This window comes from Temnothorax curvispinosus, unplaced genomic scaffold (assembly GCF_003070985.1).
Source record: "Temnothorax curvispinosus isolate PA1 unplaced genomic scaffold, ASM307098v1 QBEX01017668.1, whole genome shotgun sequence".
Classification (NCBI taxonomy): domain Eukaryota; kingdom Metazoa; phylum Arthropoda; class Insecta; order Hymenoptera; family Formicidae; genus Temnothorax; species Temnothorax curvispinosus.
The window spans coordinates 1-24,725 of NW_020227448.1; the positions used below are offsets into that span (position 1 = coordinate 1).

General features: G+C 35.4%; 1 protein-coding gene and 1 pseudogene across 1 annotated transcript; both read right to left on the reverse strand.

Moving 5' to 3' along the window:
• Nucleotides 1–467: 467 nt before the first annotated feature.
• On the reverse strand, nt 468–3,506 carry LOC112467607 (annotated as a pseudogene).
• Nucleotides 3,507–5,552: 2,046 nt separating this feature from the next.
• LOC112467609 (chaoptin-like) lies at nt 5,553–22,479 on the reverse strand. The gene is made up of 6 exons (XM_025036293.1): nt 22,443–22,479; nt 21,658–21,776; nt 21,225–21,371; nt 15,520–16,590; nt 7,937–9,398; nt 5,553–6,240 (listed from the first exon to the last, which is right to left on the reverse strand). Exons 1-6 carry the CDS (start codon nt 22,477–22,479, stop codon nt 5,795–5,797), a joined length of 3,282 nt encoding a protein of 1,093 aa, XP_024892061.1. The 3' UTR covers nt 5,553–5,794.
• Between the last annotated feature and the right edge of the window lie 2,246 nt (nt 22,480–24,725).

Here is a 24,725-nt window from a genome sequence, read left to right on the forward strand (position 1 = left end):
AAAGTAAGTCATTAATATAATAACATCAATTATACATATGTAAATATAATTAATCAATTATGTATATGTGTATGTGTAATTTACCTGAATCAGCAGGCCAGCAGCAGCGGCGTTATTCGAAGGATCGGCAGCAGCGGTGATACTCGAAGAGCCAGCAGCAGTGGCGATACTCAAAGGGCCAACAGAAACAGAGGTACTCGAAGGGCCGGCAGCAGTGGAGATACTAGAAGAATTGGCTGCAGCAGCAGCACTCGAAAGGCCGGCAGCAACAGCAGTACTCGAAAAGCCGGCAGCAGTAGCGGTACGCGAAGGGCCGGCAACAGTGGCGGTATTTGAAGGGCTAGCAACAATGCCAGTTGTGTCCGGAGGGGCGGAAATATCTGAAGAACATATCTAAAATTTTAATGTATATACGTATATTAAAAACATTAAAATAAAATAGACATATTATAAATATGCATTTATACTTACGTCATCTTCTTCAGCTTCGTGAATCGTTTTCTTTTGAGAAAACATAATTTTTGTGAGCAACGATGCGACGAGCGACGATGCGACGGGCGACGATACGCATTAATAGAAGTACTATCATCATCTGCTTCTTTCATTGGCCCTGGCACCGGAGTTTCTCCATTCGTGAAACAATTGTTGAGATAAGCTGCTTTCCACTGAACATACTTCCAATTTTGTGCCGCTTCCACGCTCAATTCTCCAAACAGCGTCAAAACTTCATACAATATCTGAGCGGTATAAAAACTCTGTAGTACATTCTTGAAAAAATTTGCAGCCCTATCGTTCTTATCGGCATATAAAAAGAGCTTCAGGGCCCAATTTTCTAAATGCAATTGAGCGGTCACATCGTTATAATAATAGCTTCGTTGTCATGCAGTTCTTTCTTCGTTGCTTCCAACCAGTCCATCAACTTTAGTAGAAAATTAATCTCCGCCGATGTCTTGGTGGACAATTTCAATTCAGTTTAAAGAGCATACAGGCGACCTGTTTTTTGTACGTAAATTTTAATTAACTCTTTGTTTCTCTTAGAATACATGTTTTTTTCACCGTGTCATTACCGAGATATTTCTACAATCTTTAGAATCATGATTTAGAATGTATATTACTAGATTTTTCGCCCGCGCCTCGCGCGGGCTCAAAATATATTCCCCTCTCCCCAAACTCACTCATGAATTAGGAGCACCAATAGAACTCCATAAAACCCAATTTTCAATCCCATAGTAACCATTTCCATAAAATTAGTAATCTTTTGGTACCAATTTCATCAAAATCATTAACAAAAAATGAACGCGTGGTCGCCACGCGCGTTAGAAGTGAAACTTCTAAAGGCAAGGCTTTGCCATAACTTTTCTGAAATTAATACAAAAACAATGCAACGGAATTAGTCACTCCAAGCCGCCCGCAACTCGAAAATATAGGCCGGTATTCATAGTTATTTAAGACCGTCTTAAGTTCAATCTTAAGATGTCATGAACCAATCACAGAGCCGTGTTAGCGTCTTAAGACATTACTTAAGACGATCTTGAAGACTATGAATACCGGACATAGTGTTACACGCAGTTCTCACTATATCCGACTCGCCAATGCCGTACGCCTGATCGAATTTTCGTGACGCGTTTTCGAGTCGGAAAATCGAATTTACTTACCGATCCAAAAGGAGTTTCACTTTGTACGCCTGTTGGTAGAATTTTCGTGACACTATTTCGTGACGTTTTTTCGTATCGCACAATCGAACTTACTACCGTACCGAAGAAGTTTAATTTCGTACGCCTATTGGTCGAATTTTCGTTACACTTTTCGTGTCGCATAATCGAACTTACTACCGTGCCAGAAGAAGAACCGTCTCGCCAACGCCGTACGCCTATTGGTCAAATTTTTGTTACACTTTTCGTGTCGCACAATCGAACTTACCACCGTACCAAAGAAGTTTTATTTCGTACGTTTATTGGTCGAATTTTCGTTACACTTTCCGTGTCGCACAATCGAACTTATTACCGTACCAAAGAAGTTTAATTTGTACGCCTATTGGTCGAATTTTCGTTACACTTTTCGTGTCGCATAATCGAACTTACTACCGTGCCAGAAGAAGAACCGTCTCGCCAACGCCGTACGCCTATTGGTCAAGTTTTCGTTACACTTTTCGTGTCGCACAATCGAACTTACTATCGTACCAAAGAAGTTTCACTTCCGTTACACTTTTTCGTGTCGCGAATCGAACTCACTACCGTGCCTAAAGAAGTTTCACTTTAAAAATTAAAAAAATTTTGGCACCAGTTTCAAGAAAATCGATCCATTAATAAAAAATTATCCATTATCCTGTCTGACGCGAACTACTTGTTATTTTCCGAAAAATTGAAAAATTTCGTAACCGGTTTCCAAAAACCGGTCTTAATCGCTCGCGACAGTCACGAATTGAAGTAACTGGTTAATTCCCAAAAACTTTAAAAAATTTTTGATATCGGCTTTCAAAAAGATTGGTAACATAAAATTATACACTTTATAGCACTCCCCGGAAAATTCTACCTCTGTTTCATATATAACTTTTTGAAATTTGGTCAATTATTTCCCGAAAAATTAGAAAAACCGGTTTCCAGAAAATCGGTAACAAATCCTACATACAACATATTTCATTTAAAACTAATCGACCTATGAACGATTTAATTTCCGAAAATTATTAAAAAAAAGATTTATTTTTTTTTGCCTTTGCAGCTTTCTCCATTTCATAATTTAGTGCTGCTCTTAGCAATAGATCATCCTGACCGTCTTCTAATGTACATTCTTTAAAAAATCACGTAGATTTTTTTAAACAAAAATCGGAAACGTTTCAAGAAAATCAGTACATTAATGAAAAATTAAACTCGCGGTTTCAAAAAAATCAGCATATACATTTCTTTGAGATTCGTTCAATTATTTCCAGAAAAATTGGAAAAATTTTAGAACCGGTTTCCAAAAAGATCGGTAACGAAAAATTATATACACTTTATGGCAATTCCCGGGAAATATTCTACCCCTACTTTATATACAATTCTTTACAATTCGGTCAATTAATTCCCGAAAAGTCAGAAAAATTTTGTAACCGGTTTCCAAAAAGATCGGTAACGAAAAATTGTACACTTTATGGCACTCTCTGGGACATATATTCTACTCTTACTTCATATACAATTCTTTGAGATTTGGTCAATTAATTCTCGTTAAATTTGAAAAAATTTTGGAACCGGTTTCCAAAAAGATCGGTAACAAAAAAAAGCCGCGACATTTTCATCCCCGGAAAATTCTACCCCTATTTCATATACTTTTGGTAAAAATTTGGTCCACTAACGAATGAGTAGTTCGCGTACAGACAAACAGACGTGACTTATATAATATATAGATATGTACTTACAATAATAACTGACAACGTTATCTCGCTGGTCGTGCTTCGACGCGACTGTTAAATATTTCTGTATAGATTTCAGAGGATTCGGAACTTGCGGCAAATCGGGTCCTGCCAGTGTCATTGGAATAAGAAATATCAAAGATACACCGTTAAGAAATAATTTTATCTTTTCTCGATAGACCGCTTCTCGGATATATCCACACTAATATATCTCTATGCACAAAGAATGATAACATCTTAACAACACTGAACGGCAATACGATTTCTTATCGTCAAAATAATCAATCTGTACGTCAATTGCGGTACTACACTTGTCCTTCGAAATACATTGCAGTATTTTCATACATATCAACACGGCACAGTTGTATTTTATTTTTTTATTACATCACTATATCTATCACGCGGCGACGGTCATAAACGTCTGTCATTATTTCTAGGTTATAATAGATAGATGTTTCCATTTACATCAAAACTCAGATAATTCTCACTTGTGACGTCATTCTGTCTTTATCATTCATTAATGCCAAAAAGGATAGAACAACGTCACAAATGAGAATTATCTGAGTTTTGATGTAAATGGAAAGCACCTAATATAACTGACTGACAGCGCGCTGTCCGCGCGAACGCACTGAGCCGACTGAGCGACGAACGCACACGTACGCGTATATGCTGTCTCTTTTCAATGTAGCAACACTGTCATGGAGGGGACCCGGAGGAACGCTCGACATGTTCTCAAATGCCATCTATCGAAGAAAAAAGCAACCGTACGACGACGACGACGTATCTTAATTGTAATTTTACCATTTCAGACTTTGGATCGTAATATCTCCGCTCGTAGAGCACGTAGCGGAATATTATAAGAGAAACCCCCCCAAATCGACCCAAGCTATCGATCAAGCCTACTTGGAACTTGATCCGTTCACTCGTTATTGAGATCTCAAAATCTCGGGTACTCGCAACTCGTGCGTTCGCGTAAAAGAGTCACGGTCGGTCTCGCTCCGCGTGTACTTGGCGCGAGACACTGCCGTGTCTCTTGATGGCCATTTTCGGATTCTACGACTCAAAATACGTAAGAATATGTAGAATTTATTCGTTTCTCTAACAGTTCCCAAAACTTTAATTTAGAATACCCTCCTTTGGTCAATATGACGTTAAAATGACGTAATTTTGATTGCGATGTGTTTCTTGGGTACTTTTGGATTAAATAATGTTAATATATGTAACTTTATTTTAGTTAATAGTATCTTTATTTTTGAAAACTGATAATAATTAAATAAATACAAAATATAAAATGTAAGTGTTTTATAACAAAATTTGTTTCTTAATATTATAATTTTGATTTTTACAATCCTTTACGTCGTGTACGTTATTAAAATAACGTCGCTAATTAAACGTCACTAAAACGTTATTAAAACGTTACTTAAAGGCCAAAAAGATCATAAAGTCACATCTTTTTAACGCTTTGAAATGTCGTTATCAGTCTAGTGACAAAGTCTGTCATTTTTCCGTAATTTTCACGTCATTTTTAGTCATCTACATTTGTCATTTTTTTCATCTTATGACCAAATTTTGACGTTATTTTGACGTATGCTTGCTAGTTAAGAAAGAAATAGTCAATACATAGATGTATAGAATATTTAATAAAAAATTTCAAAATTTTAAAAAAATATTTCTTTATTTTTTTATGTGTGTATTATTTTTAACATTTTAACCTCTTTTTAAATTTTGAACTTTTTTTCTTATATTTTGTATATACACATAATTTCTTATCTTTTCGAAATAAGGCGGCACGACTCACTTGCACTTTATTTCTGCATAAACTCAATAACAGTCTAAGTATTCTATATAGATATGCCTATGATCTTGGAGTTCGTATTTAATAACTTGATATATTACAAATTTTTAAAAAATTTAAAACTTTATTTTGACATAGAATATATTTAACCATTTTAGATTTAATATAATCTTATAATAATAATATATGTATATATAACCTTAATATTATATTTATGTTTATGTGTATATGAAAAACTCTTATATTTTAATAAATAGTTGAAAACTATTTGGCAGATATTTTTGAATGGTTTAAATTGCAATTTTCTTGTAATGCAACCCAATTTAAACATAACTCACTCTTATTAATTTCAATCTTTGTAACAAAATTCTTTTTAAGGAGAAAATATTTTAACAATATAGAATACTTAATTTCAAATAACATAAAAATTTCCAACACATTATGTGATAAACTACATGAAAATTTTTTACAATTTTACCTTGATTTTTTCAAAATTGTATAACTAATAATAAAATAATGTAGCATGTGAACGGAAATTATATTCAACATAATAACGGACATGCTCTTTCTCTTATTGTTAGTTTGAAAAAAAGTTTTTTTTTTGTTGAATTATGTTATCTGTCCAATTTGTTTTCCGTTACGTACACGGGGAGAGATGGATTATCATAATATCCATAGATTTGCTGTGAGGACGGCGAAAGTGAGCTCACGGCATGCATCATGTGTATCGGTTGCACATAGGGCATCATTTGCACGGGAGTGGCTGATGGGTTTGAATTGTTACCGCCACGTTCTAGAGTTGAGCCATTGTACGAGCTTACATAAAGATCGTGAGGATTGATCTTGCCCGAGTAAGCACTCGCTGGCCGAATCATCGATGCTTCGTGAATGCTAGACGCTGCCATCGCTGCAATTCTTGCTTCCTGCATTTGGTTACTCCAGCGTAATCGACAGATGCAGATCGTAATGATAATGATCGCGATAAATGCCACTACACTGCCGACGATGCCGATAATCAGGGTGTCATCAGTATTTGAAATGTTGCTGAGTGTAGATGTACCTGTTATCAATCAATACATGTTGTAAACATATTAAAAAATATGAATCTGCTTAAGGGGGTATTCAAGTAAACAAAATCGGTTTAAAAAGCTGATTTTTTTAAATATTATTTTTTTAATCATGTTAAAATATGTAAAACATGTATACAAAGCGGTTTAGCGAAATTTTAAACATTAATAAAATTATAGAAATTTGAAAAGGTTAGTGTCTTGAGTCGAATATAGGTATATAGATTATAGTCAATATATAGTCAATATAGATAGATATAATCAACATAGATTGATGATGCTCCATGCCGCTATAAACTAATTTTTCATCATAAGAGATCTTGAGAATTTTATTAGAAGATTGTTTGGGATTCTCTTTATTTATTTCTCTCATCAATATACTATAAGTTTAAATACATTAATTTGGATCTTCGTTCCCAAAACATCTGCATTGGGAAAAAGACAATAGAAATTGCAATGTATGTGGCAGTTTGTATATTTAATGAAAAATACAGACTAATATTATTGTGTGTGAAGATAATGAAAGTGATGAGAATAAAACAAAGTGGATATAAAACAAAAGTTTTCAGCAGACAGAGACAGGAAATAAATTAACAGTCCTGAAAGACGAAAAACGTGTAAAAACATGTAAATAAATAAGTAAGACGTATCCAATAAATTATCAAAAATTGCTTCGTAGACCCCTGCACTATGTGATACCCGAGATCTCACTTCAGCTGATCTACGCAGCGAAGAATTATCATAATCAGGTCTCTCACAGGCTCGTCTCTTATACTAGCACGTAATGATTTTTTATTACGAGAAAGTACTGGCGCGTGATAGCCGCGTCGCGGAAGCGCGTGTTACTAGTGCTCGTGGTCGCCGAGTGCTCTCGCGAAATCGCGGTCTACGTCTTCGCACTAGTCGCGAGTTATCAATTGTTGTGGTGAACAGTTTACGGTGACAATAGTCTGACTGTCATATTCAATATTAAATTATTAAATTATTAAATTTTATATTTTATTATTAAATTTTCAACAATAAAAATTAATGCAATATTAAACATTATACGTTATATATACGTTTTGACACTAAGATTTATTATTTATCTTTATATTAAAAACTTTGATAATTATATTTATATAAAGTTAATGTTTTATTAGAAATTAAATTGTGTGAATTAAAATAAAATATAAAATATTATAAATGTTTAAATATATTCCCAAAAATTGTCTAAAAATTAATTATTTGAAATTATTTAGTAATTTGAAATTGATAATAAAATTTAAATATTATTTTTTTAGAAACATTATATGTACAAGTCTATTATACATCTATAACAGATGTATAATGGACGTTTGTAGTGGATTTGTAGGAGACATCTATTATGGAAATAGTATGGATCTATATTAGAGTTCTATCTGACTTCCACCGTAGAGATAGACAGTTGCATGGAGCTATAGAGGTTGTATGGACGTCGTTTATGTTTTTTAATACTCAAAAAACTGCTATATTTTTCAAACTTTTTTGTTAATAATTTTTTAATAAAGAACGTGCGACGACTAAAACCTTCTGAAGATTACTCAGGAGGGTGACCTCTATAATATATGTCAAGGTCATAGGAGCTGGGTTTTCTTTTGCCAATATTTACCGAAATGTGCAAAGATGTTATATACATTTCAATGCATAATTAAGAATGATGTGACTTACCTGTATGATCATTATTATAGTGGTTATTTCGATTGTTTTGTACTGTTGGTGCAACGGTCCAGATGATCTCTGGTTCTAGAGTTGTTGATTTTGTCAACGGTGTGATTTCTGTCGTTTGTAATTTTGTCAACGTTGTACGATTGCACAAGAAATACTCCTCTGTGAGATTACTCAGCAGTGTACCCATTAAATAGTCCGGTTTGGCACAGATAACAGTAGGCGCTTTATTATCCAATAATTTAAGCCAGTTCCACAGATGTCTCACTTCACAACTGCAGTTGATCGGGTTGTTATCCAATCCACTAATTCTTACGGAAGCTCTACGTTCATCCAAAGCATTTAATAACTGAGGAGGTAGATTGGTAAACTTGCTACCAGAGACATTCAGTTCAATTTTAGTAGAACGCGGAACTGGAAAAAAGAGAGCTGTTGGTATCGAATCCACGGAAGTATCCTTCAAACTCAGTAGCAATCTTGGTCCCCGCACACCGACCAGTGAACTTGAAAGGATGTTGCGTAGTCTTTCCCCTCGTAATGTCAGATCTCGTAAATAAGGATGAATTCGCACTGATAGCTGCTCGTTGCCCACCGACGAATCCTTTATTTCGATATCCAATATCTCTAGATTTGTCATATGCTTTAAAATACCCTGTACGTCAAAATATCCCAATTTCGGATAGTTATAGGCATGTAGAAGTCGCAATTTTGTCAGCGATCTAAATGCATTTTTTTCAATTCTAGTACAATTCAGCAAATTCGCCATTTTTAAGGAGTGTAACATAGCTAATCCGTCGAAGTTGCTCTCGTTGATGTTCTTCAATTCGTTATTGGAAATGTCTAGACTCTGAAGTACTGGCAGATTTTTGAAGGTTCTGATCAGATTCGTGAAATCTGTCAGACGGTTTTTCGACACATCTAGACTTTCTAACATCGTAGTACGCTCGAACATAACCGGGTTAATATCTGTGATCGTATTGCCCGAAAGATTTAAATGCCTGAGAAATGGTGTCTCTAGTCTGGGAATAGTCTTAATACTTGTATTAGCAAGATTCAGCGAACGCAGAACTTTTGCTTCGCCTAGAATGCCGCGTATTGCGTTCTCACTCAAAGGATTTTCAGAAAGATCAAGCTCCTTCACATTATTGATAATATCTTGTGTGAACACTTCCAGTACTCGATTTTGAGCTAATTTTAGGCTGAATAACGATACAAATTGCCGTTGCAATGCGCGGATTGGTATCTCATTAAAACGATTACCAGATAAATCGATTCTTTCCACGGCGTGAACTCTCGACGAGTCGAAAATGGTCTCGGGTAACAATGCAAGTCGATTGTTGCGTAAATCCAGAGATTCTAATCGAAGTAGACCTTCCATTGTGCGTTCGTTCAGCGTTTCGAGAACATTGCCAGATAAATCTAGCAATTGGAGCTGTGTGGAATTATAGAAAGCCAATTCGTCCACCTGTAATAATTTTATGTTCAACAATATGTAAATAGTTACATTTCTTATTAATAATATATATTTTGTTACAGTTAAACTTTCATATTTTTAGCACATCCGTATTCTTGATGCAGTATTTTTAATTATATTTTTAATGACTTTTCTTACGTCACTTGTTTAATATTTTATGTTTATCACTGTATTACTTTATATTATCTTACTTTGTTGAGTAGAATAAAATTATCATTATAATCAAAACGTTTTTACATTTTGTGCATCTATCATTGGAAAAATGGAAAGGATAGAGTGCTAAGAATAAGGAAATTTGACTTTTATAGATTTTTTCTTTTTTATTCTACTTCTTCCAATTGCTTTTATCATATTTTCTTTTTTTGCTTCCTCATAGAGGAAGCTTTGTGATAGTAAAAAAAATTTTTTCGAGATTTTAAAGGAAATAGATTTAGAATGTTCTAAAATGTCGAGAAATCATAGTAGAAAATGTCCGGAAGTATGTATGTATGTGTGTGTGTGTGTGTACGAATTTTTTGTACACGCATCTACTTCTACAATTTTTTAGATACCGGGTTGAAGTTTTGCACACAAATAGAGTATCATAAAAAGTATGTTCTCCACTAATTTTATTAAAATCCGTCGACCGGTATGGATTTTAAGGGGATTTTCATTTTTCAGAAAAGCGTGTTTTATACGCTATAGCTTTCTCAATATTTGAGATATCGATCTATTTCTAATTTTATTATATTTTTCAGTTTTTTCTACCACTATTTCATATATAATTCTTTAAAATTTAATTAATCAGTTCTTGAGTTATAGAAATTTCAGTAAACTTGGCTGTTTTTTTTAACAGAAATTGGTAACTTCTTTATTATTAACAATTTTTATTAATTCAATTATATTCTTCAGTCTTTTCTACCCCTATTTCATATATAATTCGTTAAGATTAGTTCTGGATTTGGTTGATTAGTTACCAATTTCTGTTAAAAAAAAAAAAAAAAAAAACAGCCAAGTTTACTGCAATTTCTATAGGACTTGGTTAGAGGAGCGTGTGTGTTGTGCATGCGTGTGAGAGTTGCGGATAAATTAGACGAGAGTTTAGAGAGAAATAGGAGGTGAGGTAGGCGCTAAACCGATAGAAAGGTAGGAAGAATAACTTAAATTTAGGATAGAATAATAGATGTAGTAAGGAAATATTAAATAATGAAGAAAAAGAGCGTTAAATGTTTTAGAGAAAGGGAGAGGTTAGGTGAGAGAAAGCGGGAAAATAACGTGGTGCGTTCCAAAAGGGAGCAAGATTTGCGTTACGCATAGAGTAGATAGCGACATAGACAGAACAGTCTATAGGCATATAGGCAGCGGTTAAGGAGATTGAATAGAAAGAGAGCGTGAACGAGTGACGTACAGGATGGAGGGAAGAGGCAGGCGAGAATGAGAACCTTCTCATTCAAAAGGAATTTTGTCACACCAAAAGAAGAAAAAAGAGGAAAAGGAAGACTTACAAAGGAGGAGTTAAGAATGAGAGAAAGATCGAGCTCGACCAGCATACTGGATTATGTGAGAAGTGAAAACAGTATGGCATGTGAGATAGCGAAAGCTAAGAGGAAAAGAGAGGAAAAAGAACAACTTGCGGAGGAAATTTTCAAGAGAGGTAAAAAGACCGTGAGAACGCCACCAGGAATAAACAAATCGAAGGAAGGAGTCGGTGCTGCAGGTAAGAAGAGAGAAGAGGAAGGAGAGTTGTCAGCAACAAAGAAAAATGAAGAGGATGATTTGTTGTTAGCAAGAGAGAAATTAGAGACGAAATGAGAGAGAGGATGAGCGTCTTAGAAGAAGGATGGAGAAAAAAAGAAGAATGGATAGAGGAAAGGATGGATAAGATAGAGGAGAGAATATCAAAGATCGAACGAAGGAGTGAAAACATAACGGAAGAGGCGACCGGCGGCAAAATGGAGGAGATTGTGGGAAAGGTGGCGGAGATGGTTATGAAGAAAGAAAGAAATATGAAGAAAAGGAAGGAAAAGAAAAATAATCTAGTGATCAGAGGATTACATAAAGAGGAAAACAAAAGCTCAATAGACACAGCGGAGATGTTTCTTGAGAGAGAGTTTGGTGCAAAAGCGGGAGTAAAGAAGATGCGGTCAACAGGCAAAGAAGGAAGAGAGATAGTAATAGTTGAAATGGACTGCTGGAAATCGAAGGATGATAATATCACGAAGAAGAAGAAGAAGCTGGGAAGTAAGAAAATTTTCATTGATCACGACCTTTGAGGACAGAGAAATGCAAAGACGGATAAAAGAACGGACATGGAAAGAGAAAACAGAAGGAAAATGGGTGAAAATAGGTTATAGGAACCTAGAGGTACAAGGTAGGAAGTATGTATGGAGCGAGGAAAAAAATAAGCTAATAAAAAAGAAAAATTTATAAAGGGAACCCAAGCATTGGAGGCGTGTAGAGATGAGGTGGTGGCGGACGTAGATAACGTGGATAATGCAAGTAATGAAGAAGAGGGAGAAAGGGAGAGAGATAACCGCCGTAAGGGAAAAGGAAAGATTAAAATACTCTTCTAGAATGTAGCAGGATTAGTAAACAAATTTAGAGATTTCTGGAGATATATTAGGGATTTCGATTTTGTAAGTTTAAGCGAAACATGGGTAGACGCAGAAAAATAGAATAATATTAAAAGTTTATTGCCGAACATACACGAATGGGTGTGCAGTCATGCGAAAAAAATAAAAAAGAAAGGCAGAGCGATAGGAGGTTTTGTATTGGGAAGAAGAAAAAAGTTGAGGGAAATTAGGATCAACAATGATTAAAAATGAGGAAGAAGGTCTAATACTGTCAAAAATTTTGGCGGACGGTGAAAGAATTAACATTATTTCGGTCTATAATAAGGATAATTGGAGTAGGGTAGAGGAGACAATAGAGAGATGGTTAGGAAAGAAGGATAGAGAGCATATTATAATAGGAGGGGATTTTAATATAAAAACAGGGGAATTGGGAGGAGCAGAAGAAAAGGAAGGTAACATAGAGAGGAGAAGTAAAGACAAAATAATAGGGACAGGGGGTAAGAACTTAATAGATTTCATACAAAGCAAGGGATGGTACTTACTAAACGGCACAACGAACGGCGACTGAAACGGCGAATATACTTTTGTAGGAGCGAGAGGAAATACAGTGATAGACTATATGATATTGTAGTTTGCGAGAGAATGTATCATAGAAAAGAGGTAGATGCGAGGGTGGACTCAAACCACATGCCTGTCTGTGCAAAAATTGAGGATAAAGAAAGAAGAGCGGAAGAAAAAGAGGCGACTAACGCAAACGGCGTAGAGTCAACAGAAGGAAGATGGAGAATCCGTTGGGATAAGGAGGCAATAAGGAGATACAAGGAGAAAACAAACAAGAATATATTTGTGGAGACACAGCAAGAAGAAACTATAGAAGAAAAATGGACAAGTCCTCTTCTAAAAAGGGCATGTCGTAGGTATTATTGTCACTTTTTCGCGATGCCGATTGGTTCTCTTGCTGCGCTTACTTCATTTGCAGCTGTCATTGTATATTTTGACAGTTGTGTGTATCAAGGGTTAATAGTGTAATAGTAATAGCATAATGTTAAAGCTAAATAGCGCGCGTCTGTAGTGTCTAGTCTTAAAAAGATGGTACATGAGGCTATGATAAAGAAAAGGGTAAATACGACGAGAAGAGAGATGGGCCACAAAGATTGGTGGAACAAGGAATGTACGAGGAAGAAAAGGAGTGTAAAAAGACTTTATAAAAAATAAAGAGTGGGAAAACTAGATAGAGGAAAATATCTGGAAGAAAGAAGAAACCTGAAGACCATACTCGAACAGAAGAGGAAGGAGAAAAAGGTAATGGAAGAAGAAGAACTAAAGAATATACGGAGGTCCTCAGATGCCGTCTGGAGAGGGAGGTGGATCTGAAGGATCTGCTTCCAGAGAGCCAGGCGGGTTTCAGAGGTGGGAGGGCAACGGTGGATAACATCTTTGTCTTGGATCACTTGGTCCAAAGAAAAGATAAGGAGGGAAAAAAAGACAAATTGTATTGCCTTATTCGTAGACCTAAAAGCGGCATTTGACAAGGTGGAAAGAGAGCAATCATAGAAGATCTTGAGGGAGAAGGAAATAGATAAAGAACTTATAAGGAGAATAGAAGCAATGTATGATGTGACTGAAGTTGCAATAAGAACAAAAGAGAGCCTGACGGAGAAATTCAAGATAACAAAAGGAGTCATACAAGGTTGTGTAATGATTCCACTCCTATTTAATTTGTATATAGCGGACATTAAAAAAGAGCTAGAGGAAAGAAAGATAGGAGGCGTAAAGTTAGGAAACAATAAAGTATGGTCGCTAGAATATGCGGATGATATGGTGTTTGTAGCAAAGAATAGAACAGCAATGTTAGACATGATGGACACAATAAAGAGGTTTCTAAAACGGAGGAAAATGATATTATGTACCAATAAAACAAAGATGTTAGTGTTTAACAAAGAAAGTAGGGAGAAGAAAGAGAATTGGAAATGGGGAGGAAAGGAGATAGAAGAGGTTAGAACTTTTAAATATTTAGGTTTCGTGTTTAATAATAGAGGGAATTGCAAAGATCATATTAAGGAATTAGCTAGGATTGCGGTAAATAGAACGTGGGGTCTAAGAGAACGGATTTGTAAAGATGATTTCATAAGGAGAGGGAGTTTGTTTAATTACTTAGTCCGGAGTGTGATGTCGTATGGGGTGGAAAATTAGGGATAGAAAGAAAAAAAGGACTTGGAAAAAATTATGCCAGATTACGCAAGATAGGTTTTCGATTTAAAGTTCTGTACCCCAAGATACCTAATCAACGGAACTGGGGTTGAGAAAGCTTAGGATAGGATGGAGAGGAAGGGCAATGGGATATGAGAAAAAGATTAGAGAAATGGATGAGAGCAGATGGGTCAAGAAATGTTGGATAGAGAAAGAGAAAAACAAATAGAAGACAGATATGGTAGAAAGAGAGAAAAGTACTATAATAAAAACGGGTGGGGGGTGGAAGCAGTTGAGTTGTTAAGGAGAGAAGGGAGGAAATTTGAGGAAGAGATTAAATTAAGAGACTGGGAGATACAGAGGCAAGTGGAAGAGAATAATATAATAGAGTCGAAGTATAATAGGAAGTATAAAGAGTTAGAGAGAGACGGAATATCTAAGGATGACAAACATAGATGAACAGATCGAAGAGGATAGTATCAGAGCCCTGATAAATCTGAGATGTGGTAACATGGAATCGGAGAATATGTATTGAGGTGGGGGGAAGAGAAAAAAATTTGTCTGTTCTGCAAGGAAGGAAGGGATAATTTGAAGCACTATGTAGAGGAGCGCAGCAGTATAAAGAACCAGTTTATAGAACTAGGGAGGGATAACAGGAAAAGAATAGATAGACTATGGAACGATAAACTAGATACAACCAAAGAAAAAATATTAAGGAAATTATATAGGGATAGGAAAAAGATAGAAGTGGAGATGAGAAAAGATAGGTGAGAGCAGTAGTGATAAATAATGGCGAGCTTTAGCGTGAGGAATAATCCCGTCAAAATTGTTGTGATTGACGGGCGATGTGCGGATGGATGATTGTGTTAAGGAACCTATTGTAAACCAAGTCTACTTCTTGGCAGCAGCCGAAGTTAAATAAATATTATTACTGAAATTTCTATAAGAACTGATTAATTAAATTTTAAAGAATTATATATGAAATAAGGGTAGAAAAAATTGAAAAATATAATAGAATTAATAAAAATTGCTAATAATAAAGAGGTTACCGATTTCTGTTTAAAAAAATCTACGTGATTGTTCTAATTTCCGCAAATTTTAAGATATCAAGCAAAATACAACACCAATTTATCTTTAATGATACTCTATTCATAAAAAAAGTGTGCAAGTAGAAACTTGCACATTGGTTTCTTATAGTTTTTAAGTGTGCAAGTAGAAACCTGTACATTGCTTCCTCTATGAGGAAGCCAAATTAATAAATATAATTATGCATAAAAAAACAGGCTTCCTCATAGAGGAAGCAATGTACAGGTTTCTACTTGCACATTTTTTAAAATTATTTTTATTATCTATCATAATCTTTTACATACCGATTCAATTTTATTATCAGAAAGATCCAAATCACGCAATCTTCCCATTTGTGAGAAGGCAAATTCGTTCACGTGGAGCAGCATATTCCTGGATAGGTCTAACCATTCCAAAAACTGTAGTGACTTGACGTAATCACTGGAAAATTGAACGAACCTATTGCCTGAAAGATTGAGTTGTCTGAGCCTCGGATGAATTGCAAAAGCTGTCTGCGATAACTGGTTGATGCGATTGTCCGATAAATCAAGGATTTCCAAGCCAGTGCCTGTGTTGAAATGTTCGCCGATAAACGACGTAAGCCTATTATCTCGCAAATTTAACGAATAAAGATTTATGAGACCAACAAAGGCATTATTGTCGATATGTTCAATGGCATTGTACGAGAGATCGATTGTCGTGAGATTATAGAGATACTGGAAAGTGCCTTCGTCAATTTCTTGTAGCTGATTGCTAGCTAGAGAAATCCTTTCTAGGGATTCAAGATTCAACAGTAACACAGATGGTAAAATTTTGAGCTCTGTGTAAGATATGTCAAGGTTGATCAAAGACGAAGGAAAAATTGGAGGAAAACCGCCATACAAGGGATTATTACTGAGATTTAAATACCGTAGTTTATGCAAATACTTGAAAGTATCCGGTGATATTCGTTTTAATTGGTTACCCGCCAAGTTTAGTGAAACTAAATTTCTTAATGGCAATTCGATGATGTCCGTCAATCGATTATACGATATATCAAGATTTTGCAAAGTGTCTTCCAGACCAGCAAACATATTTTGCGAAATAATAGACAGCATGTTGCCAGAGAGCTCAATGTTGATGAGATTTTCAAAGTTATAGAACAATCTAGGTGGTATTTCGCGAACTAGATTGCGTGTTAGACCCAAGGTCATAAGATTTGTTGACGTGGCACGAATTAGTTCACTAGATAGTGCGGCGATGCGATTGAATTGCACGTGTAAATGCGCCAGAGATGGTAATTGTGTGAGGGCCGAAGCTGGCACTAATAGAATGTTGTTGTCTTGCAAAGATAACCATTTCAGTTTTGTCAAACCCTCGAAAGACGATTCTTCGATCTGTAATAAAAAATACATAAAGTGTAATATAGATTTATATAAGGATAACATATAAATAAATATGTGCGCAAAATTATTATTTTTTTATTCAAAATAAATATAAACATTAATTAATTTACAATTATTACAAATATAAATTTATATTTATATTTGTAATAATTAATATAAAATTATATGATATTCAATGTAATAATATATTTTATCTTTCAAAAGAAATTATAATATATTAGTATTGATATTTCATTATTCTTATCTTTATAGGAGACCGGGAAAAACTCGACACCGGGGCAAACTTGACACTAGGCTCTTTGCCAATTTAAATCTATCGTAGAAACTTGCCTTTCTTACTATAAATGCGTTTTTATGTTTCAGTAATATCAACTTAGTGGAATTTGGTGACATTCTGAGTTATGGTGTAATTTTTAGCGCGACATAAGCGTTTTTAATAGTAAAAAGTAATTTTTCTGATCTCTCGATTAGTTTTCTTTTTTTTCATCAAGCTTTACTCTTGCGAACCTATATGTAAGTGATTTTGATGGGAAATTTGATGCTCTGTATGAATCTGATAATAGTTTTTGCATATTTTTACAATTTTCATGTTTTTGGAGTGACAAAAGTGAAAAACAACATCCGGGGCAAAGTTGACACCACGTTACTTCATCGGCTCCCAATAACAAATGATGCTTGTCATGCAGCTGTATGGCTCATGACTAATGTGTACGCTGTACGCACGTCCGATTGCGAGTTTACCTGCATTAATTGTTTTTCAGACATGAGTTTAGATGAAGATAATTGCAAGTTCAACAATTTTTGTTCTCATTATTTCCAATAACTGTTTTACTTTATTCCGAACTTTTGTACTTTCTAAATATATAATAAACAATGTATTTTTATTTTCAGACAATAAAAAATAAATTCCAGATCAAATTGTGTCGATCAGGCAAAGTGTCAAGTTTGCTCCGGCATTTTTCAATTTGAAAATTTGTCTTCGCGTCACTTTCCCTTTCCTGGGGGCAAAACAAAGCGTCGTACAGCAAAACTTCTGAAGCAATTTTCTACCTGAAAGAACACTCTTTAAATGTGTATTATTGAATTTGCTTGAAAATTATAATTAATTGTTGAAAATTGATTGCCTTTGAAAAAATCATGTAGAGTTTGTCCCGGTCCCCCCTACATCTAAGAAAATAATATGTTTTAAAATAAATTTTACTAAAATATGCTCAAAAACACAAAACACTGCTCAAAAAAATTAGGGGCCCACTTTTTCTCGGTAAATTTTTGCCCATTTTTAAACTGTAATTACTCAGCGACTAATTAACGTAAAAAATTTTTTAAAAGGATTTTATAGGGTAAACTTTACTATAAGGTGCTTTTGTTCAATTTTCACTTAGTTTAATACGTAAAAGCGTGTTCAGCTTTGAATAAGGACGTATTTGAGATATCCAAAATCTTGAAATTTGCAGTTTTCCACTACCTAACAAGAAAATTGGCGAACATAATTATTAACCATCTCAAAGTGCAGACTTTGCCCTTTTAAATGAAAAAAAAACTTTGTCCTACGCCGATTATTTAGCGAGATGTCGCAATTTAACGTAACTCCTGTTTTTTTATGATTTCAACATCTGTCGCCGGTATTTACGTAACCCGAAGTGCACCATGGGGAGGTTGTTTGGTCGAATTTTGCACATCACGTATGTATGCGTACATGTGTATGTGTGTACATGTAGAGGTTTTTTTTTAGTAAAAAAAGTGTTGCCATCTCTTTGTCGTATCACTTCGTGCAATCTTGATCTCATATTGATGCATTTTTTTTACATCAGATTGAAAAGGCACTGCGTCAAATTTGGAAAAAAAATTTTCAATCTGATATAAAAAAAATGCATCAATATGAGATCAAAATTACGCAGAGTAATATGGCGAGGAGGTGACAACACTTCTTACTAAAAAAAACCTCTACATGTACACACATAACATATGTACACACCATACATATACACACACACATACACATACACATACACATACACATACACATACTCATACACATACACATACACATACACATACACATACACATACACATACACATACACATACACATACACATACACATACGCATACATAAATGATGTGCACAATCTGACTAAACAACCTCCCCATGATATACATCGGGTTATGCAAATGCTGGCGGTATGCTGAAATTATTAAAAAACAGTGTTTACTTTAAATTGCGATATCTCGTTAAACAATCGTAGAACAAAGTTTTTTTTATTTAAAAGGGCAAAGTCCCTACTTTGAGATAGTATTAATGATTATGTTCGCCAATTTTTTTGTTAGGCAGTGGAAGACTGCAAATTTAAAGATTTTGGATATCTTAAATACGTCTTTATTCAAAGCTAAATACGCTTTTAAGTATTAATTAGATAGGATACTTTATTACCCCAAAAAGGTCTAAAAGGGCGTTTTGTAGGGACGTACCCAACCCTGTATAAACTTACAATCTTACATCCTCTACCAACAACATTGGCGTTTTGAAGGGACGTACCCAACCCTGTACATGACACTTGTGCTTCCTGTCCCGACCTAGCCATAGCGGCCTCATACATTCATGTTCCCTCCCTCCCTTTCACGTACCTTATCCTCTTCCTCTCCCTCGCTGCACCCTTCCCTTTCCTTCCTCCCTTATCTCGTCCTCCTTTCTTACGACGGCGCTGTCAACGGAAGTCCAATACAATCTCTCGCGTTTCCTGTCCCGACCTGACCATGCGGCCTCATACATTCTTACTCTTTCCCTTCCTTGCCCCTTATCTTTTCCGTCTCTCTTCCTATACCCTTCCCTTCCCCTCATTCCTATTCTACTCTTTCTCCCATTTCTTTCTCTCCTCGTTCCATCTCCACTTTTCGTCTTCCTCTATCCATATTTTCCTATTCGTCACCCTAACTTTTCTTCCTTTCGCCTTCTCCTCTTTTGCCTTTTCTACAATCTTTGTCCTTTCCGCTTCTGATCTATTGACCTCCTCCCGCTCCTGCGTCTTTCCGTTGCTCTTCCTATCTCCTTTCTCCGTTCTTCAATCCTGCCTCGTCCGCTTTTCCGCCACTCTTTACCTTTCTCCTTCTCTTTATTCTCTCCCTGTCTTCATTCACTTCTACTCTCCCTTTCTTCTGCTCTTTTCCTTGTTTGCCTTGCAATCTCTTTTCCGCTTTTCAGTTTCTCCGTCTCTCCACTGTACTCTACGCCTTACGTCTTACTACCACGGTCCACATGCTATCGCCGAGCGTTCATCTTCTTCAGTCGACCCACCATCCTCGATCTACCGATTTCTATTGCTTTTCTCTCATTCGCTGTTGTGCTATACTGCTTATACTCATTGTGCACCCGCTTTAACTTCCATCCGCTCACCTCTCGCGCCATCTCCTGGATTGTCGGCATCTCCTCTCTCTCTCTCCTCCTTACCGACCCGCTTTGCACGTTGTACTCCTGCGCGCCACGTCCCGCTGTTCCGCAGTGGTACCAACATGCTTTTTCGGAGCAGTCGACCGCCCGCGCCGGGCCAGGCCCGTACCGCCACCGTGCCTTCTTCTCGCCGACCACCAACCAGCGGGCCCCACGTTGCCACTTTAGCCTGCCATACCTTGCTCCAGGCCACTGCTCCCCCTCTCATCTCTTCCGTCCCTGCCCCTTCTTCTTCCTTTTTCTCATCCTAACCTCCAAGAACCCCTTAATTTCCACCTCGCACCACTCTTCACTCGTGCCACCCTTGACTTCACCTTTATTTCCTCGGCCTCTTCTACGCCTTCTCCAACGCCAACTCCACCTCACTTCTTGGTTTTCCCTGCCTTCCTCGCCTTTCCAAGCCTTTATATCTCGATCTACTCCTTCATTCCGGGCCAACCGTTTGCTCCTTCTCCTCAAGCCTATCTCCCCGCTTTTAAGTATTAAACTGAGTGAAAATTAAACAAAAGCACGTTATAGTAGAGAGTTTTTCCCGCAAAACCCTTTTCAATTTTTTTTTAATTATTAATAATTAATAAATTTTTTTAATTATTCGCTGAGTAATTATAGGTTAAAAATGGGAAAAAATTTACCGTTGTGAGAAAAAGTAATTCTCTAATTTTTTTTAGTGTAAATGTACATCTAAAAAGATATAAACCAATTTCTCATAAGTAAATAGAGATATGTCTTCTTTGGTCAAGTTAGATCTTTGTAGCTTAATGATATTTTTGTGTGACTTATATACTTTTTTCCACTCAAACAGATGGAAAAATATATAATCGCCGATTATTTGTTGGTCTTGAAACACAGTTTTTCATTGGAACAGTAAATTCAACATACTTAAATCAATAATCGATTTTACTTCTTGATGCTAACATCTTTAAATTACTATAAAGAATTTATTGCACAAAATATTATCCCAGCCAGGATTTGAACCTCGACCTCTCTTCAATCCGTGCCGGACACTTTACCAATTCGACCACTGAAGCATATAGTAATATTTATCGTTTTAATCATGGAAGTATTAATGTAAAACACATGGAGCTGTATAAAAAGGGGTTACGGAAAAACAAATAAAATTATGAGATTGATTTCTAATCTTAATCATTTTTGTGACAAAGTGTTAGAAACAACAATGTACCGTGCGCAGCGCATTGAAGCTCAGATCTAGTCTTATAAGAGCGATAAGATTAGAGAATGTATTAATTCCAAGTCGACCTATGTTGTTACGGCTCAAATCTAATACTTGCAACTCGTTCAAGCTTAACAGATGTATCCGTTCTATTTCCTGCAAAAAAAAAAAATTGTAATTTACTCTTAATAAAAATTGTAATTTACTCCTAATTTACTTCTAATAAAAATCGCTTTCTGAAATTTAATTTATAATATAATGGATTTAAAATAATGTATGATTGAAAATAATGAATTAATTAAATGTTTATCTTTTCTATTGCAATGTATAAAATATATATAAGAACAAGCCTCGATAGTTAATCATTCGGCTTCAGGTACGTAATAGTTGAATGTTTTCATGTATTGACGATAAAAGAGATGTTACGTACGAGAATACTTACGGTAATAAGATTGTTAGAGATATTTAAGAATTTTAAGTCCGTTAAGTGTCTTAATGCATCAGTGGGAAACTCCTGGAAGAAATTAGCCGAGAGATCTAATTGCAGCAAGCTGAAAATTCCTGAAACCGTTAAAATAACCTTTGTTTTTATCACAAACTTGCAGTTTTATCTCTATTTCGTTATCACGACGTGATGCGAAATATACAGAATTGAGATAAGAATCCTGCGAGTACACACGCGCGCGCGCGCACGCACACGCACACAAGAATTCTTAAGGTAGTCCTTTCGCCGACACAACTAGTCAAGTAACAGTCCGTCATGAAGTAATTGAAAACAAACATATTGACGAACATTACACAACATCCCAATAATTATAATAATATAACATGATTTTACACGCACGATTTAATCGTATTTAATTATTTATTAATTTAAAAAATATTACAATAATAGTGCGGTTGGACTCGATTTAGGTTAGGTCAGGCATGACGGTACGGGCTGCGTTCGGGAAGCGTCACTCGGGTGTGCTCCCTTCTCCTTCTAACTTGCTGAGATAAGGAAAGGGGAGTGTGCTCGTGTGCGCTCGGGTGACGTTTTCGAACGCAGCCACGAGTAAAGTAATATACAATTGGATCCACTACGTATTTAACCTCATATATCAGAGCAAAACATTCGGCAATAAGCCCTTATTTTCAAGGTACGTACGAAATCCGGAAACTTCAGGGAATATTTTAAGCGACATTAATAATGTATTCGGTAAAACTGCAGATTAAGAGCGACCTCACCGATTTTAATGACCTTGATGTACGTTGTCAAGGTCATGACCCCGAGTGACCTTCAGAAGGTTTTAGCCGTCGCTCGCTATTCGTTAAAAAGTTATTGTACGCCTTTTTCTTAAAAATGTTCCGTTATCAATTTGGAAAAATAACTTTTTGTTAGTGCAAGAAAAATGGAATTAGAAATTAAATTAAATGTTAAACTGTTAAACTTATACTTTGTAAACTCCATGTAAGAATATAAACAAAATACTTTTACATATTGGTGTAGTACATTAATTGCTTTATTTATGTTATTAATTCTTTGCACTTGTATGGTTTCTCATTAATTAATAAAAAAAATGGAAAGCAATAGAACATTTAATTTTTGTAAGGTTTTCTCATCAATCAGGTGTCCCCTTTGCCGTCTAATCTATCGACATGGCTTTATATAGCAATCGAGTCGTGTGTTTTTCCGTGAAAAACAACTTATTTGCTTAGGCTAATGTTTGTCGCTGAGCCACTGAGCCCTTCTTTCGTGTACTCATCCTTTTCATCTTCGTTTCGATTCGCGGCAGCGAATCCGCGAATCCGTGAAACGGCTTAATTTCTAAATAATTTCTAGACTCGCGTCTTGTCGTCATCCAGACATCTGCATGACTGCATCTTATCCTTAAGCGTAGAGAGTTTTTTCTAAATTTCACGGTATTTTCAATCTTTCTAATTTCTATCTTTCAAATTTTTGTTTGTATTCTTTTAGTTCTTTTTTCATTTTTCTTCGTCTTTTTTATTAATATTTCTTATATTTGTATTTTTCTATTAACTACTAATTGTAAGAACTAAGAAAAATTCTTTCTTTGTTCTTTTTCTCTCCTTTTTTTAAATCTTAACTTCTATCTTTCTTTCTGTTGCGTTTTTTCTATTACATTCTATTTTTCTTTCAACATGGAAACATGTGATAAATCGAAAACAATGTCTAAGCGAAAATTTGTAGAAGCTTGGCTTAGCGATGATCGCTACAAGCCTTGGATACGTCATTTGATAATACTTTTTATAATTGCATAATATGTAATAAAAATTTTTCGTGCAGCTCATCGCATGTTTCCAGACACGCGGATTCTGCGTGTCACAAAAATAATATTAAAGAAAATATTATAGATGATGATAATAACAGTATAAATGTCACAGAACAACAAGGACATCATAAACAAAAATTTAGAAAACAATATTATGGTTGTATAAAAAGGAATTCAGACCATGGTTACGCGAAATGCCAAATGATGTCAACTCAACATTTTGTTCAATTTGTGATTATCAATTGCTTGCGGACTATCACATATATATATATTGGCACGCAGAATTCAAAATGCATAGAGATAAGTTGGAAAAAAGTAATATAGAAGCGAACAAATCAAACGAAGATTTGAATACTGATGAATCATATTTGTCGTTTGACGAGCGAATAAAATCTTTAGATATTAGATTTACTGCCTTTATTGCAGAAAAAAATATCCCTCATCAAACTGTAACAGAGATTCTCAGTTTTTTTTAACAGGTATAAGACGATCCGATTCTATTGAAAAGCATGATTATGGGTCGAACGAAATGTAAAAATATTATATCAAATGTTTTATGCCCGATAGAGACAGATCATGTCGTTAAGGTGGTCCTTTCGTGAGAACAAGTATTAGATAGGTACCTAAATTTGATATATGTTAAATATACAGTAATAAGGGGCATGTGTACGAAAAATCAAGTAAGGTTACCAACACTTTACAAGAAATAAGTCATTTTAAATGTGCGTTCGCGGAGCGTGCCATTGTCATTCTATCCTTGTTTACATCTAATGAACGAGAAAGATAGAATGATGCAAATCGCCACGTCCGAGGTTTTCAACGAATAATACATGTACTTAGCGATCAGATGAATACATTATTCATGTCTTAAAATATTCCCTGAAGTTTCCGGATTTCGTACATACCTTGAAAATAAGGGCTTACCGAATGTTTTGCTCTAATATATGAGGTTAAATAAGTAGTGGTCCAATCGCATATTGCTTTACTCGTACTGTCATGCCTGACCTAACCTAAATCGAATCCAACCGCACTACTATTGTGATATTTTTTTAATTAGTAAATAATTAAATACGATTAAATCGTGCGTGTAAAATCATATTATATTATTATAATTATTGGGATGTTGTCTAATATTTGTCAATATGTTTGTTTTCAATTACCTCATGACGGACTGTTACTTGACTAGCTGGGTCCGCGAAAGGACCACCTTAAGAACATTCAGCATACAAAATTCCAT